At 41.0% G+C, this 18,740-nt stretch overlaps 2 protein-coding genes across 7 annotated transcripts in view; one reads left to right on the forward strand and one right to left on the reverse strand.

Moving 5' to 3' along the window:
- WASHC5 (WASH complex subunit 5) overlaps positions 1-17,276 on the reverse strand; it is a 54,249-nt gene extending 36,973 nt beyond the window's left edge. The window contains exons 1-10 of one of the 4 annotated variants that reach the window (XM_081498998.1): positions 17,116-17,276; positions 16,343-16,426; positions 12,639-12,948; positions 12,017-12,162; positions 11,254-11,338; positions 10,374-10,474; positions 8,167-8,359; positions 5,718-5,870; positions 4,170-4,283; positions 1,826-1,997 (exon numbers count right to left, since the gene is read on the reverse strand). In XM_081498998.1, coding sequence (XP_081355124.1) covers positions 1,826-1,997; positions 4,170-4,283; positions 5,718-5,870; positions 8,167-8,359; positions 10,374-10,474; positions 11,254-11,338; positions 12,017-12,162; positions 12,639-12,824 — 1,150 coding nt within the window. In that variant the 5' untranslated portion in view covers positions 12,825-12,948; positions 16,343-16,426; positions 17,116-17,276. Of the gene's footprint in view, positions 1-1,825; positions 1,998-4,169; positions 4,284-5,717; positions 5,871-8,166; positions 8,360-10,373; positions 10,475-11,253; positions 11,339-12,016; positions 12,163-12,638; positions 12,949-16,342; positions 16,427-16,816 lie in introns of all 4 variants that reach the window. The other 3 variants (XM_081499000.1, XM_081498997.1, XM_081498999.1) reach the window with 3 other exon arrangements.
- A 90-nt stretch (positions 17,277-17,366) lies between these two features.
- NSMCE2 (NSE2 SUMO ligase component of SMC5/6 complex) overlaps positions 17,367-18,740 on the forward strand; it is a 236,563-nt gene continuing 235,189 nt past the window's right edge. For all 3 annotated transcript variants that reach the window (XM_081499002.1, XM_081499003.1, XM_081499004.1), the window contains exon 1: positions 17,367-17,464. The gene's annotated coding sequence lies outside the window, so the exon portion shown is untranslated. The remainder of the gene's footprint in view (positions 17,465-18,740) is intronic.

Below are 18,740 nucleotides of genomic sequence, written 5' to 3' on the forward strand. Positions count from 1 at the left end.
AGATTATAAGCTGAGTCAATGTAGTACAATTCTCAAATTAGGACTGGATTTTAAGTAAAACATAAACTTGACTAGTTAAAGATTAGTCCATTAGATGATTAAAAACTTTGGCCTTGATATTCACGCCGTGAGTAAACGGTAAATGGAGAGAGGTCTAGGCCAAGAAGCAAAATGATGAAAAACAAAAATAAAACTGGAAAGCAGCATTCGTGAGAGGGATTTAAGAAGCTGGTCATTTCTAGTGTGAAGAGAGAAGGCTGACGAGAAACTCCCCATGTTTTCAAAGAGCTGAAGGATGAGGAAGTCCACCTCCTATTCTCACTGCTGACCACTCACAGGAAGCAGAGACAGGTGGCAGCCAGGGGCCGCGTCAAGGGCATCTTGCCCGGAGGGGTTGGGAGATGGATCTACTGTGTTACCTAGGGAGGATGCAGGATTACTTGGAGTGTATAGTTTTTTTTTTCTGAGAGACAATCTCACCCGAAAAAAACAAGGAGGTATTGAAAGTGGGACTAGGGTAGATGCTCTACAAAAATCTGCTGAGTGAATAACAAAAACGAGAGCCTTGGCTTTCCAGGACTGCTGAATGACATCACTCTTAGGCGAAGGAGTGTACAACTCGGGATGAGGGAACTTATCAGTAATTAATATTGATCAAGCATTTATTAATACCAAATATAAGGAACTGTGTTGGATTTGAATAAGCTCAGGTGTTGGTCCAACCTAAGTGGGACCAGTAAACCAGCGTGGGCTTATGGACTCTGTGGAAGTGTTTTACATGATCTGTGACACTCCCTTGACAGACAAAAGGGTATCAAACAGGACTAACCATGACCCAGAAAAAATTAAAATCTCATCTATCTTAATTAAGCACCCTGATCTAGCCAGTTCCTCAGCAAAGTGGGCCCACATTTTTCTGTCCTTCCTTCTGTCCTTTCTTCGGTCATTTCTCCACTCTAGAATTTTTTCTGCTTTTTACTGTGAAATTGTACCAAGGGCTGGTCAGCTCCTGCCTTCCGTGAAGAGCCTTCCTCTACTCCTCCATCCCAAGCAATGTTTCTCTCCTGTTCTGGATTCTGGACTCAAATCCCACCAACTGTCTGTTTTATACATCTGGTTCTTAGGTGCTGGCCTGGCCCTTTAGCTGTATTAGCTTCTTATGGCTGCTGTAACAAATTACCATAAACTTAGTGGCTTAACATGATACAAATTTATTCTCTTATAGTTCCAGAGGTGAGAAATCTGACTGGGCTTCACTGGGCTAAAATCAAGGTATCAGTGGGGCTGTGTGATTTCTGGAGGCTCCGGAGGGCAACTGTTTCCTGGTCTTTTTCAGCATCTAGAAGCTGCCTGTACTCCTTGGCTTATGGCCCTTTCCATCTTGAAAGCCAGCAGGGACCTACTGAGTCTTTTTCATAATGCCATCTGTCTAGTTCTGACTCTTCCACTTCCCTCTTCCCAATTTAAGGATACTTGTAATTATGCTGGGCCTACTGGGATAATCTCCTTACTTGACGGTCAGCTGATTATAGTAACATCAATTCCATCTGCAATTTGAACCCACTTTGCCCTAATATAACCTGCCTGAAGGGCCCAGGGACTAGGCCATGGACATCTTTGAAAGGGTGAAGTGGGAAGGCTTTATTCTACCTGTATCCGCAGCTACACTTTTTCACAGGTAGACGTCTGATCTTCCCAGTCTGACCAGTGACAAGCTCCTCGAGCCTGAGAGGTAGGTGTCCTCATACTCCTAAGCACCTAACAGGACCTGCCTGGCACAGAGGCTGTTCAGGTGGGCCACCGCTCTGTCCAAACTGACAGTTACCTGAGTCCGCTGTATGAAGCATCAGCCATCGGATGGCAACGTTGCCATCTCTCAGGCAGTTCAGAAGCCTCGGGATGTTGTCCAGAACCAGCTCCTCCCTCAAGTAACCTTCTTTCAGGAATTGCTGCACTTGTGCGTGCACCCTTTCACTGACAGTAGAGTATCTGCTTGCCTGTGAAAAGGAAAACCTGAATAACATTTCAAAGAAAGAATCACCTTGAAAGTGAATCACATTCAAATGAATCCCTTGATAAATTATAACATTTCTATATGAGACAAATAACATACAGGCTCCAAAATCACTGCAGATGGTGACTGCAGCCATGAAATTAAAAGGCGCTTGCTCCTTGGAAGAAAAACTATGACCAATCTAGACACTGTATTAAAAAGCAGAGACATCACTTTGCCAACAAAGGTCCGTCTAGTTAATGCTATGGTTTTTCCAGTAGTCATGTATGGATGTGAGAGTTGGACCATAAAAAAGGCTAACTGCCAAAGAATTGATGCTTTTGAACTGTGGTGTTGGAGAAGACCCTTGCGAGTCCCATGAACAGCAAGGAGATCAAACCAATCCTACAGGAAATCAATCCTGAATATTCATTGGAAGGACTGAAGCTGAAAATGAAGCTCCAATACTTTGGTCACCTGATGTGAAGAGCTGACTCATTAGAAAAGACCCTGATGCTGGGAAAGACTGAAGGCAGGAGAAAGGGATGACAGAGGATGAGATGATTGGATGGCATCACCAACTCAATGGACATGAGTCTGAGGAAGCTCTGGGCAATAGTGAAGGACAGGGAAGCCTGGTGTGCTGCAGTCCATGGGGTCGCAAAGAGTCGGACACACTGAGCGACTGAACAACAACAACAACAACAACAACAACAAAGGCAAGTGGTTTATTGAACATCTAGGGTTTTTTCTTCTTTATTTTTTTAAAATTTGTTTTTATTTGGCTGCACTGGGTCTTATCTATGGCACGTTCCAGTGTGGGGCAAGCAGGATCTAGTTCCCAGACCAGGTCTCCGACACTGGGAGCCACCAAGACCACCAGGAAAGTCCCTATTGGACATTGTTGAAAAAAGCCCTGGACTTAGAATTGAGAGGCAAACATCTAGAAATACTGGTGTGACTTTGGATTTAACCTCTGAGTATTGGCTTCTTCAAATGTAAATTGGAAAACTAGAACATTTTTTTCCTGGCATTGCTTCTCTTAACTTGGATGTAAAGAGACACAAAGGCTGAAGCTAAATTGCTTGTTCTACATATTATTATTGACGAAGGAGCTAGAGCAGAGCAGAAACACTCAAAAGATGAGTCTGTACACACAAGAGCTGAATAAAATACACCTCAGTGCATCAAAATTGACTGGCCTCGTGTGGAAATCTGGTCACTCTGCTTTCCTAAAGCAAGAGTTGAATGGCAAACACCACCAACCTAGTCAGGTTAGTTAAAAATAAGCACAAGATGTGTCATTAGGAGCCTCTTAAGAACTCACAATGACACGGGTGAGAAGATGTGATTTTGGAAAGGAATTTTAGTCGTGAAAAATTGATGCTCTGAGGCCGGAAAGCATGGACGCATCACTTTCTCTAATATATTCTGGGAAATATGCCAAAATTGAAATCATTTTGTGCATTATTTATGGAATTCGATTTGTTTGAATAAAACATGCTGAAGCTCCTTGAGTCAATATGATTCTATTCACACCTGGAAACTCAAAAACTCAGACAGCCAGGCTGAGGAAGACCATCACTGTTGAGAAGTATCAAGTATGTGCCCCAAGAAAAAGATTTTATTTTGATTCTTCTGTTTACTTAGGTATTTCCTTCTGCCTTGGTTCTCATCAGAGAGACAGAATGTAGCCATTTCAACTTTAAGGAGATGACTGTCTTTATTTTGGTCTTGGTGCTTACTTCACACACCAGAAATGATGAGTGTAAATTACAGTGAAAGGGTTGACTGTCTACATCCACTTACCATCTTCAACACTCAATCCTACTGATAAAAACATTAAAATTCTAGCTTCTGCGGAAGGGAGCTCTGTCCACGAGGACACAGTCTTTAAGAAGAGTAAATGAAGTCACCTGGGGCCAGATGTCACACTAGCTCACCTCAGGGTGTTGAACCTTCCTTAGGACCCAAATCTCCCATTTATATAGCTCATATATGTTAAAAATCTATAATTATCTGTTACTTGAATGCTCAAAATTCCACTTTCATTAATCATTGCACTAAAATGTCTACACAGGCATCTTCCAAACGCTTGGGAAATCTACTTAGTTCTTTTCCCACCCCATTACATCAAGCGTGTAGTTGAGATCCCTCCTGATTAATCAGAACCTACCTGTTCTCTGACATTTGAAAGGTCCAGGGTGTTGTTTAAAGCAGTTTTTGCAGCTTTGTAAGGTTCCCAAGCATCTGCTAGATTAACCGTGATCCCCATGTAAATACTAATTACCTGAAAGAGGAGACCTTTATTCAGTATTTGTTAAACAGCTACTCACTCCAAGGCAAGGGGCTAGGAAAATACAAAGTCATAGGAGGCATCACCCACTCCTTCAAGTTTAAATGCCATGCCAGTGAAAAACCAAGACTTTTCAAATATACAGGGAAGTGGTTTTACTTATGAGTGCTTGGAAACAAGAGTGACTATCACATGCTGCTATTCATGGGAAAATAACTAAAACAAGGTTTTCTTTTCAAACTGCTGTTTGTAAGATTTCTAGATGAAGAAAAATGAAAGGGGAGAGAAAAGCAGAGACTCTAACCAGAGTAGTGGTTTTTCCAATTATTTTCATCTCACCTTTACACTCTTAAAAATCAAACTAAACTTGTCTCAAAAATTTTTGTGAGAAGAGTGGTATTATGTTTCACATTTCTTTTAAAAATTATATACAATCCCTCTTTATCCCTATTAATAATTTTTTAAAAATTCTTTGCAGTATAGTATTAATCTCATTGGCTTTTTATGGGTATATTTTAAAAAATTCCTTTATTTTCAGTGTGCCAGGGTGTCTTCTCCGAACTGTATCTTGTAAATATCATGTAACTGGACTTTGACCTTCTTTAATGCTAAAAGTGTTTGTGAGTACAGTATTACAGTCAGAACTTCTTTGTTAAAGCTTAGGCAAATGAAGCCAGACTCTCTCAAAAGTTTTCCTCCTGGCTACTCATCTCCCAGCTCATGAGTATGATTCATTTGTGGACAGGAAGCATCATCTTCTAATTGTAGGCTGTTCTTCTCGACAGTAAAGCTCCTCAATCAGGTCCCACATTACAGTCTGTGGCTCAATAGTTGGTAAGGAATGAAATAAAATCTGGTCCCTGAAAATGTGATCCAACTCACTATGCTTTGTTCAAACCTCTATGTGCAAAGAAAATGTTTCACACATATTAAGTACACTGTCAGTTTTAAACTTTTAACAATTAATATTTTTAAGTGAAATATATTTAAAAAGTTATAAGCTCATCCCTGCAGTAACATAAACATTAAGGGCCCACATTAGCTTACAGATAAAACTTATAAAAGCGCAATTCTTATTCACAAAATGACAAATTAGGTAAATTCTGCTAGTTTAGATTTGTAAAACAAATGCTTATGTAACTTAGTTGTACTCTCAGTAGCTAAAGCAAGATCCATTTTAACACATGGTTGTTCTACCTTGAGAGTATTCATTTAAGAAAAAAAACACAAATAGGTGCTTCAGGAAATTTTACTGATTCATTCTTTCATGCTATGATCTGTAATATTCTCAGCATACTTAAAGTAATTTTACTTAAGGGAGTTTACGTCTCATTATTTCAACATTAGGTTTATAGGCAAAAGGATGGAAAAAAATCAGTTCTCCAACAAGTTTATCATAGAGAATAAAAGACTAATAGCAATACTTGCCCAATTATCTGGGAAGTATTTGTCCACTATCTCTCTCATTTTTGCTTGATGGGTATGAAGAATGGAAGGTTCAAAGTAGAGAATCACATACAGCATGGCAGCCTGATTTGCCAGAGCTGTGCTGCGATGTTCTGGCAACGGGTATGCTGAGACCTGCAAGGCAGAGACCAGAACCAGGAGAGGCAGATGTTAGTGACAGCTGAATTTACATGTGCCAAGTAAATAACTCCGTTCTAAGACACATGAGTCTCTCAAAAGTCCATCTCCTTTGAGGATCCTGGGCACTGAAAGCAATTCTCAGATTATGGCATTAGTAACCAGGACATTCTTCCTATCTCCAGCCACCTGACGTTCTCTTGACTGTCCTTGACTTTGCTGCAATTCTAACACTTTTCCCTTAAAAAAAAAAAAAATCCCATATCTCTTACTGTCCAATCCTGTGTCTTCCATCACAGAGAAGCTCTTATAGAACTGACCGATTCCACACTCACTGGTGCTATCTTTTATTTCCTGTTTATTCTTCAGCTCATTGGCATTTGACCTCCACCATCACCTCAATGGGGTTAAAGACCCTGATGCTGGGAAAGACTGAAGACAAAAGGAGAAGGGGGCAGCAGAGGATGAGATGGTTAGATGCCATCACTGACTCAATGGACATTGAGCAAATGCCAGGAGACAGTGGAGGACAGAGGAACCTGGTGAGCTAGTCCATGGGGTCACAAAGAGTCGGACATGACTTAGTGACTGAACAACACCACCACCACCTATCACCTCAATGGAATTTCCTCAGGTCACACGTAACCTCAGAGTCATCCATTTCAATGACCTCTTTTTAGCACTCTCACTTAAATTTCCTGAGGACTGAAATTCTCTCCTCCTTTGGTTTGCCAGACACCCGTCTCTCTCCTTAGTCTGCTTTGCTGGGTGTTCTCCTCCCTGCCTTTGAAATGCTGCTGAGTCCCAGGGCTCCACTGCCTCAAGTATTAGGAATCTTTGGCTGCACATAGTACATATCACCTTGAAGACAAGGAGCAGAAAGGGAGGCAATTATTAAGGATAGATACAGCAATGTCGCATGGAATCTGGAAGCAGGAATGCGGTCAGGTTTCAGGAAGGGCCTGGAGCTGTGAACCACAAAGCCTTCATAATTCCTCCCCTGGATGTGATGCTCAACTGTTTCTTCAGACTGTTGTCCATAAGATGGCAGACTGAGGTGGCCCAAAACTCCAAGTTTTGCATGGTAAATCCATGTCCAGAAATCGTTTTTCAGGCCCAATTCCATATTACCTGGGGACAGAGAATCTGATCTATCTTGGGTCAAGTGACCTGCCCTGGTCCAATCAGCCGGGCACAGGGGAGGTGCAGGGCAGGGAGAGGGGAGGGTTCACAGCACTGCTCAATCCCTGTGTTAAGCCTTATTTTTCTCCACAGCAACATAAGGATAATGCTCTTTGCAAGATTATTACGAAAAACAGAGAAAATCATATATGTTTGAAAAAACCTCCTATGATTCTGGCTCATACTGAATTCTCAATAAATGGCATCAAATATTATGGAGACCTATAAAAATCAAATATTATGCACATGCAGGTAGCTCCTGATTTGAGCTGTCTTAAAAAAAAAAAAGCTAACTAAAAATAAAAACTCTTTATGTCCACTTAACATATTCATACAAAAAACCAGCAGTCTACCTAAGAACTGTATAGGACAGGTGTGCTCTGTAATAGACGATATCCACTCATCACAGGTCCAACTCTTGACTCTCTTCTAGTAAAAAAAGAAACAGATAATATATAAAATTGTGTTTTCTTCAGAAGAAAGAAGTCAAATGGTAACTTTCTGTGGTATCCTTTTGGGCACATGACTAACACACACACTGGAGAGGAAAGTGAGACTTTGCAACCCTACTCATGCGCCTCCTTTACCTGGGAGGCCCAAACACCCCTTAGTCATCTGGTGCAATTTTGCTGCCTTCTAACACTGTTCACGGCACTCTGTGCCTTCTCTAAGATAATCTCGCTTTATTCTAATTCCTTTGTCTGCTTTCTTTCCTCAGCTACAAGCCCATTATGAGTAGGGACCAGGGCCTGCCTTCATCAGCAATGGATCCCCAATACTGAATACATGACAGCCACAAAGTGCACACTCAGCAATCATTTCTTAACTGATGCCTAAAACAATACATCTTTCCAAATATAGCTCAGATCTCATTTCCTTCTTGAAATCTCTATTTCAAGAGATGACATTAATCTCTTAATCCCAAATTAATATCCCTCTTTTCTCTACAATTCCAAAGCACAGCTCAGAAGTTTTAAAAGGTTTCTTGCTGTTTTTACTCTTCTGAGCAAGAAGGAAAGAAGTAATTGAGGAGGAAGGTAAAATCTAGAAAGATTTTTAAATTACACTTTTAAACTACAAAGATAGGTTTAATAATAGATTAAATCCCCACCTGGTTGTAAATATCATCAGATCTCAGCCGACCAATGACCATGCTGATAAAGGTCTCGTTGATTGGCACCCTCTGGAAGTAACTCTCAGGATAGTTGGGTGGTCTTTTGGCCCCTGGTTGGCTGGAATAACCTGTACTTCGAAGCAGCTTACAAATATCATCCATATTCGAATCAGCAGAAGATCGGGCAGCACTGAGCCATGTTCACAATGGGAAATAAAGGGCCAAACAAACCGCATATATTACAAATAAGAAGTCCAGCAAAGTAGAAGAATTTCAGTATAAATTGACTTTATATAGTTTTAGATATGAGTGGATCAATTTATATCCTTAAGATTCAAAACTATATTTTCAAAAAGCCTGTAATATAGCAAACTTTTAAGATGGGTTCTTGTACATATGTGCAGTTTTATGTAAAGGTCCATGATCCCTTTCTCAAAATCCTCAGGGCAGGATTTGTTTTGGAATACAGCATTTCTCAAATATAAGGAAGCAACATGATACATACCTCATATTCAATACTTCAGCAGGGTGTCAGATGGCATTCCATGATCAAGACACATTAATGTTTCTACAGTAAAATCTATGAACATTCACACAAATGAGATAAATAAAGACTGTCCATAGCCTCATATATGTGCCAGGTAGGTTCTGACTCCAAATTTCGGATTAGGTTAGGTCTTGCTGCCAAAGTAGTTACTGTTTGTGTGTGTATGCATGTATTTCTGTTGGAGTTCTTTGGATTTCAGAATTGTGGATAAAGAATGTGAACCTACACCAACACTTCATATATTTAAAAATAATTTTAAAAAATAAAGTCAATTTCAAGTGGGATATACCAACTGGTTTTTCTTGGCAAGGTGTACCTTCTACAGAGATTTAATCAAAACATCTGTGATTTTTCTGGTGGTTTGAAGTAGTAAATCTCCAAAGAGACTCAATCTTAGACTTGAAGATGACCTCCTATCTGATGTGAGAATCTCCTTTACTGCAGCTCTGACTTGAAATTGTCTGGTGTCTCTTCAGTAATGGATCCTCACATTCTAATCAATTAGCTGTTGTACCCAAAGGGACAAAGCTGGGTTGTCAAAGCTGGGCTTGATGAAAGAGCAAACCTCTTTCTTCTTCTTCATGTTACTGTTTTCGTTTTTTCAGGTACTTTCAGAAACAGAGGCAAGACCATTTGAAGCTCATTTAAAAAAATATGGATAGTAAAGGAGCTCATGGTCAAACTCATGTGAATGAATTACACAGCCTCACGCCCTGATAGAGCTGAAAGGGAACAGACTAGCTGAGTAGTCTGATTTACTGCTGAGAAGGCAGAGTACCAAGTGTGGCTGCAAACACAACACTGCCCGGACAATCCTTCTCTGTTGAGGATCCGACTCTCTGCCCTGTTTATTCTGTCCTAATTTGTAAGTTTGAAGATGTTCTTTCTAGCCCACACTTCTGTAGCCCAAGTTCCTAAATGACTCCTGCTTCTTGGCTATTTCTTTCCTGAATCTTAACTATTTCTGACATTGACCTCGTGTCCAGATTTTGACTCATTATTTCAACAAACTGAAAAACGTGTGTCAGGGACTGAAATCACAATTAGCTAAGGTAGGTCCTGTTTTTAAGCCTTTACTTCTTGAAGTCACATCTCACAGAAAAACCCAAATGAACTTTCTGGCCAACCCAATACAGTATTTATGAGTGAGAATTCACTTGCAACCTGGCCCTGAATGATAATTTTTCAAAATGTATCAACCTGAAAATGACAACAGAAGGCCCATTTGTATCCTTACATCTGCCAAGGACTAATGTTTGAAAACTTAAAAAAAAAATTCACTAGACTTCCCAAATTCCCAAATTTTATCTTTAAGGTAACAGAAATTCAGATTCCTCTTTTGAAAAACTGAGGTACCATCACAGACATGATAATCCATATATCTCTAATAATCTATAATAGATAAATTATTCTATACATAACACATAGATTATATGATATATAATCTATTGAGAGACTTCCCTGGTGTATTATGATGATATAAGACACAGATTGTTATATTTCCACATTATGTATTATGTTCAGCAGTGATAAGAATCTTATCTTCTGCATTCTAGATGATATTGCTGCTGTTCATAATAAAAGAAAGACAGGAAATCTACACTGCACTTTACCAACAGCAGTGCTTTTGAAGGGCGTGGTCTTAGCTCAGGGATACCTGTATCGATAGTAAGAGACCAGCATTCTCTCTCTGGTTTCTCCTTCAATTTTTTGGTCGATGACCAGAAGCATAACTCCGTATAAGTACAGTGCTTCACACTATAAGAGAAAAAGAGAGGAGCCATGTTCACAGGAGTACACAAGCTTATGCAGTACAGCTGATGATGGGCAAAAGGAGCCCTTTGCTCTCGTTTCTCCTAAAAGCTTTATATTGCAAGGAGAACGCAGGATCCTCCCCTAAAGGGTCTCATCTTCTGTACAGAGTAGGCTTTAAAACATTTATGCAAAGTTTAATTTACAAATGACTATCTTTTAGCTGGTCTATTTTTCATATTTTGCTTGGGATACCAAAATAGAATCCCAAGGTTATGAATACCTCTAGGTCATTCATTTATTTTACAAACATTTCCTAAGTGATCACCACGTACTAGGTACCTGGCTAGATGTCTAGGATGCAAAAGATAAAGAAGATAGGATTGTTACACTGAGGAAGTGCATATTGTCCACATAATCTTCATTTACTTGTAATTCTGGTCAAAGTCTACTATGTTCTAAGTTCAGACAAAGACCTGCCAGTTAGATGACAGTTATCAGTTTATTTAGCTTTTCTTTAAAGAAGAATACACTGCACGTATTTGTGACTTACAGGGAAAAAAGTAACTCTAAGTTTGACATTCCTGAATTTTTTATTTTAAATGGTCACTGCTGCTGCTGCTGCTAAGTCGCGTCAGTCGTGTCTGACTCTGTGCGACCCCATAGACGGCAGCCCACCAGGCTCCTCCGTCCCTGGGATTCTCCAGGCAAGAATACTGGAGTGGGTTGCCATTTCCCCCTCCAGTGCATGAAAGTGAAAAGTGAAAGTGAAGTCTACTACTTACTAAAAGTTGTTTGCCATCTTCATTGAGAAGCACTGTTTCTAAGGTTTGCTGAATATAAACACCTTCATTGAGATCATCTAGATACCTAGAAAAGACACCCCAGAGCAAGTTATCCATTGAAAATGAAAGACTAATATCATTGAAGAAGGACAGTAAAGATGTTTAGAAGATTAGGCAATATACCAGGTATTCTGGCCTTCAAATCATTTGTTTCTATTCACGTGCTTTAAGAACAGGTTTGTGAGTAGGAACTCATGATTAGGGCCACAGCTTATTTATGGCCACTCCAAGTAAAAGGAACACTCCTCAGTCCTGATTTATGAATTACAGAAATCTTGGGAATAATGGCATAAGAACATGGACTAGTTAGCTTAAAAGCTAAGGAGTAATGAACATTGAAGGGCTAGAAGGAAAACAATATTGTATGGTCACAGATAAGAAGGAAGGTTATGGCTACCAATGCTACAAAAATTAAGTTTTTTTTCCCCACTTCTCATATTCAATAAACTAAATTCGGATCAAGACTGAAAGCCAAAGACTTGGTATAAAGCAAGATGATTATAATACTACACAAGAGCAAGAAATAATAATGAAACTCTACAATACTTAAGATTACTAGTGCCACAGGAAGGAAAAGAAAATTACCTAGGGTATAAGTTAGTAAATTTCTTAGTAACTCAGAAAGATATACATGTTCTAGTATATCCCTTCTCCCTCTCCACTATTTACAATCAAAATTAACTATTACTAAATTAGTCAATACCTGTTTAAGTCTACAATATATTTATGCACACTTTGAAATGCTAAATAAAATCTGGTCACAATTTCTATGTTGTTTTCCCGAAATTCTTCATCTAAATCCTGTAGCTCTGGCTTAGATTCCAGTTTGCTTTCACATAATTCTGGACCCTAAGAAGAAAAACACATCAAAGAAAGAGTCAAAAAAACAATACAATTGCGGGTAACAATTTCTAAAGAATCTTTGAAAAATGTGTTCTTATTTATGCCTCTAAAGGGATATCAAAAATTGAAAGCAGAGGAATAGAAAGTAAAGAAGATAACAGAAGCCTAGATATAAAATCCCCCTGAAGGAGATGGTCTTGAACTGAACCCACAATTTGCATGCTTTTAAGTGTGGGGGACTTTAATGTGAAATACATCATACCAAAGTTATCTTTTAAAAATTTGAATATATTGTGTTATATTAGGGCTTCTGCACAGTACGTTTATATTATTTTTCAAATTAGCTGATATTAAATTTTGTTGAAAAGCTTTTCTTTTTAACTCTTTCTCCATAATTACTTAACATCTCAGAGTCTCCTGGTTTCCAGAGAAAGCACACTTTTGTAGCAAAGATTGGTAAGAAAAGCTTCGAGGAAGATTACCTTAAAATAGCTGAAATCAAATATGATATCTCCATATTTCTGTTGATCAGTTCGGTCTTTTAACCTGAATACAGCAGGAATAAACTCCGAGAGCCTCAAAAGTTCAGCAATGATGGCGTTGCCACAGGAAACAATCCTTAGGATTGCTTGGCCACACAGGTTATTCTCAGCCAAAAAGTCTACCATCTTGAGGAAAATCAGCTACTTCGGGCCTGGCCACGGGGAATGTGTAACTGGCTTCAGAGCTGGGGTCTGTAAGTCATCACATGAAACCAGGTCTGTTGATACATTGGCCACTCCATTAAAGGACCTGCAACCAAAAAAAAAAGTATGAAAAATTTCCAGTCCTTTGAAGGAAGGATGTGAAACACACAATATTTTTCTTCCAAATTCACTGAAAAAAACTATAATACATAATGACTTCTGATATGGAGGGAGAGCATTTATTTTCCACTCTGCATGTTTTCCTTGTGGAGGGACTTTGCTAAATTATTACTCTTGGCCTCTTTCTCAACACTTTATTCACTCTTCTCCATGAGAAAAGACGTGATGCAGCTGATCCCAGAGCTTGGGCGAAGGTGTCATAGGGCATGTGTGGTTCCAAGGGAAAAGGTAACTATGTCCTAAAATTTACTAGAATTAGGTGAGGGAACAATCACAGTGGAGAAGTTCTGATTAGCAATGTATCTTGAAATGATATCAACAACACTTATGAAAGTTAAGTTTTATGCCCAACAAAATTGAGAGTGAAACTGCAATAACTGTACTCAATGGACAAACCAAGAATGAGTGCAAAGTTGACCAAGTACTGTGGAAGGAAAGAATCTAAATTCTTAATTGATGTTACTGATTCCTTGATTCAACTGTGGCATTACCTCACCTTGTAATCCTTGTTAAATGGACTGCTTTTATGGTTTATCTACTGTTAACTGGGTTTTGTATTATTTGTAGATGAAAGCATTCTTAATAATATACATTCACTTGTTTAACAAATATTTATCCAGTGCCTTCTATATGCAAAACACTGTTTTAGGACCTGCGGCTATTGTAGTGAAGATAACTAAGTTCCTGCTCTCATGAAGCCTACATACTACTGGGAGTAGGAAAGAGATAAATAAATAAATAATGTATCAGGCTGTGACAACGCATAAAGAAAAGCATGGTAAAGGGATGGAGTGTGTGTGATATTACACAATTTGTAAAAGTGTCTTTGATAAGATGATATTTGAAGAGAGATCAGAAGCCAAGTGAGGGAGCAAGCTGTAAGGGTATCTGAGGTCTCTAAGATGGTCCTCCCTATTCATGCCCCGTGCCGGCCTCTTTCCCTGAGTGTGACTTACTGATGCCCTTCTAAAGAAGAGAATATGAAGGATGTGAAAGATGCCATTTCTGAGATTAGACTGCAAAAAAGACTGACTTTTGGCTTGAGAACCCTTTCCAGCTTATGGGTCCTGGGAGAAGCAAGCAGTCAGGGTGTAAGAGAGGCCTGTGGAGGGAGCCCATGGAATGATGGAGAAGTCTGCCACTCACCACTTGAGTTAGCTAGGAAATGGATCCCCCCACCACCCACCCTCCACCTCCTGATCTCAGTCTGTGTTCGCAGCTTTATTGCAACCTCCCAAGAGCCCCTGAGCCAAAGGTACCAGGTAAGTCACACAGCTGACTCCTGACCACAAACGTTAATTAGACAATAAATGCTTACTTTTTTTTTAAACTCTGTAACGGCATATATGGGAAAAGAATCGGAAAAAGACTGGATATAAGTATTTGTATAATAGAGTCCCTTTGCTGTACACCTGAAACTAATACAACATTGTAAATCAATTATACCCCAATACAAATTTTAAAAAAAAGAAAAGAAATGTTTACTGTTTTAAAGCCACTAGATTTGAAGGTAATTTTAGATGATGATCTAGGAGAAGGGCATTCCAGGAAGGAGTTACAAGGAAGTACAAGTAAGGCCCCGGGGTAGGAATGTGCAAGGAAGAACAAGTAGTTGATGTGGCTGGTGGGGAGTGAACTGGGGACAGAAGCAGAGATAGGGGAGGTGGAGCTGGGGCCCATAGCAGGGATTACGGAGGGGCCACTACAGTTATCCAGAACTCTCTAGCACAAGGATTGTCTATAATATACATTAAGGCATAAATTATTAGCAAGTCCCTTCAGTTTTCTCTGTGAAGCTTGCTTGTTGAGTCACACTGTTCTCTAGCAAGGTGAATTTCAGATAATTTCATTCCACTTCTCCTACTGAAATGGTCTGGCTTGGAAAATGAGACAAGGAGAAAATAAAAGAAAATGGGAACAAAAGTCATTTGAAGTCCTCCAAACTAACCCAGGTTTCCGCAGGATAAAATTCTAGACTCAATTCAGAGGCGGGGAGCCTACGATGAACAGGTCTAACTGCTACCATTTGGATACCAAGACAGGACAGTGTGGAGAAAACAGCTTAAAGCAAAGCAACATGACCTGCCTTCTTTCCCAACAAACAGACACACCGGGCACATGCATGCACGTGGTCAAGGAGGCTTAGGTCTGGGATAATGACATAAGTCAAAACTTCGGTGTGTCTGTGTCTTATTTAAGTCCTTTTTACCCAAGAGTTACACTGTAGGCAACTTCATATTTGACTAAACTTTTTGGTGGGCCTCCCTGGTGGCTCAGTGGTAAAGAGCCCACCTGCCAAGGCAGGAGACGTGGGTTCAGTCCTTGGGTTGGGAAGATCCCCTGGAGAAGGAAATGGCAACCCACTTCAGTATTTTTGCCTGGGAAATCCCATGGACAGAGGAGCCAGGCGGGCTGCAGTCCATGGGGCCTCAAAGAGTTAGATGCCACTTTGCGACTAAACAACAACAAAGTCTTTGGTAAATAGCCCCATTGTTGGCTGAAAAACTGGTCCTAAAGAACAGAATCTAAGAAGCATCATTAAATATGTCTAATCATGTTGCAGCGATCTCAGAGGTAGGTGGCTTTACAGATGTTAAGATTTAGATGAGACTTAAAAAAAAAAACCACTCTAGAATGAGGTGTGAATAAGCGTGGTAGAAGAAACTATAATATATTAAATCTTCCTTTTAGAGGTTCTCTTGGTGCTAGGAATGAAGACAATTCATAATGATCACATATCTCAGTGTAGGTTGTCTTATTATTTGGAATGAAATGAAACCAAAAATTTCATTCAATTTCCTAATTTTCTTTTTACAAGGAACCAAGAAAAGTGGCTGTAACCTCATTTTAAAGAACTGGTATGGAGTTGTGACTTTTAGCTTGGAAAGTAATTCTAGACAAAAGACAACATGCTTTCAAGAATGAAGCATGGCAGCATTATATCAACTGCCCAAGGAGTACAGAACTGAATTATGAAAATTAAAGTGCCCTGGGAAGAATCATTCTTTATCCTACACAGAGGACAAAAGAAGATTGATCTAAAGAAGGGAGCACTAGTCTCCACCCATCCATTATCAGGAATAAACTGTAGCAGTTGTTGATCAAGATAAAAGCCACGGGCGTATCTCTTACAGGAAAGTTCTAAAATTAGCCTAATCACTTTAGTTTGCGTCATGGATCCTGAAACAGAATAAAAAAAAATCGGAAGGTGTTCCTTGTAGCGGACAAAGGCAGTGAAGACTCTCCCTCCTCCCGGCAACCATCTAGGTTGGAGGAAGCTCCATGCACTTGGAATCTATCAGGAGACCCAGTTCCCTTACCGGCTCTGTGTTTTCCGTTTTTCTAACTGTAACCACTCCGGTATTCTTGGGCTTCCCTTGTGGGTCAGTTGGTAAAGAATCCGCCTGCAATGAGGGAGACCTGGGTTCGATCCCTGCGTTGAGAATATCCCCTGGAGAAAGGAAAGGCTACCCACTCCAGTATTCTGGCCTGGAGAATTCCATGGACTGTATAGTCCATGGGGTCGCAAAGAGTCGGACACGAGTGAGCGACTTTCACTTCACTACTTTACTACCACAGACAAATCAGGACCCTCAGAATTATTTTTTTTTTAATGCAAAGGACTTTGGCGTGTCACAGGTGAGGCGATTAAGGTGCAGAGAGCAGCAATGACTTGCCCAAACTCAGCCCATGGCAAAACTAGAATTCAAGCCGAGGTCCGTCAGACGGTAAAAGCTTCCACCAACCACTCAAGCTTCTCGAGAGTAAATGGAGGAATCACGACGTCCACAAACCTTTACTCCCGGAAAACCTGGAAGGATCAGATGCGAACCAAGCAGCTCAACATCATCACTTCTAGAGCGCCAAAGAAGCGTGGAAAACTGTTTCCACCTGAGTGGAGATGCGGAATCTGGACTGCAGCCGCGTTTCCAGGAAAACCCCCAGTCCTCTCCGCCAGGCTTCCCCATCCAGATCCCACTCCACGCCGCAGAACCCCCCGGCCCCGCGCCTGGGCCAGCGCGGCCCAGCCCCGGGGCGGGGGAGGGGACGGGGGCCGCGAAGGAGGCGGCGCGCGCACACTGCCCCGACTCACCTGTCCCCCAGGCCGCGCCACGGCGCAGGCGCAGGGCCCGCGGTCGTGCGCGGAGTCTGCACGCCGGCCGCCACCCCTCTGTCTCCACAAGGGTCCTTCCTCTTCTACCCCCAGCCCTTATCCTGGGCCGGCCAGACCGCGGCTTCCGCCCCTGGTCCCTCGGCCGTCACATGACAGAGGGGCGGGGAGCGGCGGCGGCGCGTCATGTGACCAGTCGCTGGCGACGACTGATGACGTCCGAGCCCGCGCTCGCCGTTTCAGCGGCAGGGGAAGGGAGTAAAGGAAGGAGTTGGGGTCCGGGCGTGGGGAATCCGGGCGCAGCCTGACAAAAGCTACATCCGGCAGCCAGGTAAGGCAGGAGTGAGGGATGACGATGGGGAGGGTGACGAGGGGTGTCGCCTCCTTCTCGGGCGCTCCGCGGGTGCCCGGAGCTGCGGTCTGTGGACCTGAGTTATGGTTGTGGTTCTCTTCACGGTCACAGTGGTGAGGCTGAGGCCGTTGACCTCACTCTCCCAGACGACATCTCTCCATCCTTTGGCTCTGAATGTGTGGATCATGAATTATTTCTTATGGAAATATTGTTCACTTATAGTGTGTTAGTTTCAGGTGTACAGCAAAGTGATTCAGATATATATGTATATACTTATAAATTTCAGATTCTTTTCCATTATAGATTATTAAGATATTGAATATAGTTCCCCGTGCTATACAGTAGGACTCTGTTCTTTATCTGTTTATATACAGTAGTGTGAGATTCCGAATTCTTGATCTAAATCTGGTTCGAGCTGGCTTTCAAAGCAGGGCCTTGGGCACATAGTTTAAATAAACTCTCCAGGCATCAGTTTCCTTTTCTCTTCTTTCCTGTAAATGGTTGTGAGCATTAACTATAATTAGAGCAAAGCTTAGGGACACCAGTTCATGGCATGCTATAGGGGACATAGAAATGGTTTCTGTTATTGATGTAACTCTTCCAGATTTTTATTGGTTGCCTATTTTGTGTGAGGAACTGTTTTATGTAGTGTGAAATATGTCAGAATTCTAGTTTGAGTTTCTCGCAAGGTGAAAGAGTGGCAGACATGTGAGCAAGTAGTTGTGATGAGTTTTAAAGTAGAATATGTGTGTGTGTGATTGGGGGAGGGAGATAGTAGTAGCATGAAGTAGCATGGATAAGAGAAAGCTTCATAAAGATGTAACCTTGCATATTGAAAAAGAAGGTACAGCTCTGGTGGCTGAACTTGTATAGGGCCCTATGGATTTAAAGGTGGTCAGCACAGTATCTAGGTTATTTGCTCTGTGCTTACCACTGTTGTACACAAAGATGAGAGGATTATTTTTATTTTTACATTAGCTAGTTATTGGCCACCCCATCTACAGAGAATCTTATAGACCTCCTCTGGTCTGAATGTTTATAACCTCTCCCACCCCACCCCTAGTTCATATGTTGAATTTCTAAAGCCAAGATGATGGTAATTAGGTGCTAGAACCTTTGGGAAGTGCTTAGATCATGAGGATGGAGCCCTCCAAGTAGGATTGATACCTTTATAACAGAGGCTCTGGAGAGCTTCTTTACCCTTTCTACCATGTAAAGACACAGAACTAGAAGGCCATGAACCTGGCCGTGAACC

The sequence above is a fragment of the Giraffa tippelskirchi genome, chromosome 6 (genome assembly GCF_054371585.1).
Source record: "Giraffa tippelskirchi isolate mGirTip1 chromosome 6, T2T-mGirTip1v1.2.pri, whole genome shotgun sequence".
Classification (NCBI taxonomy): domain Eukaryota; kingdom Metazoa; phylum Chordata; class Mammalia; order Artiodactyla; family Giraffidae; genus Giraffa; species Giraffa tippelskirchi.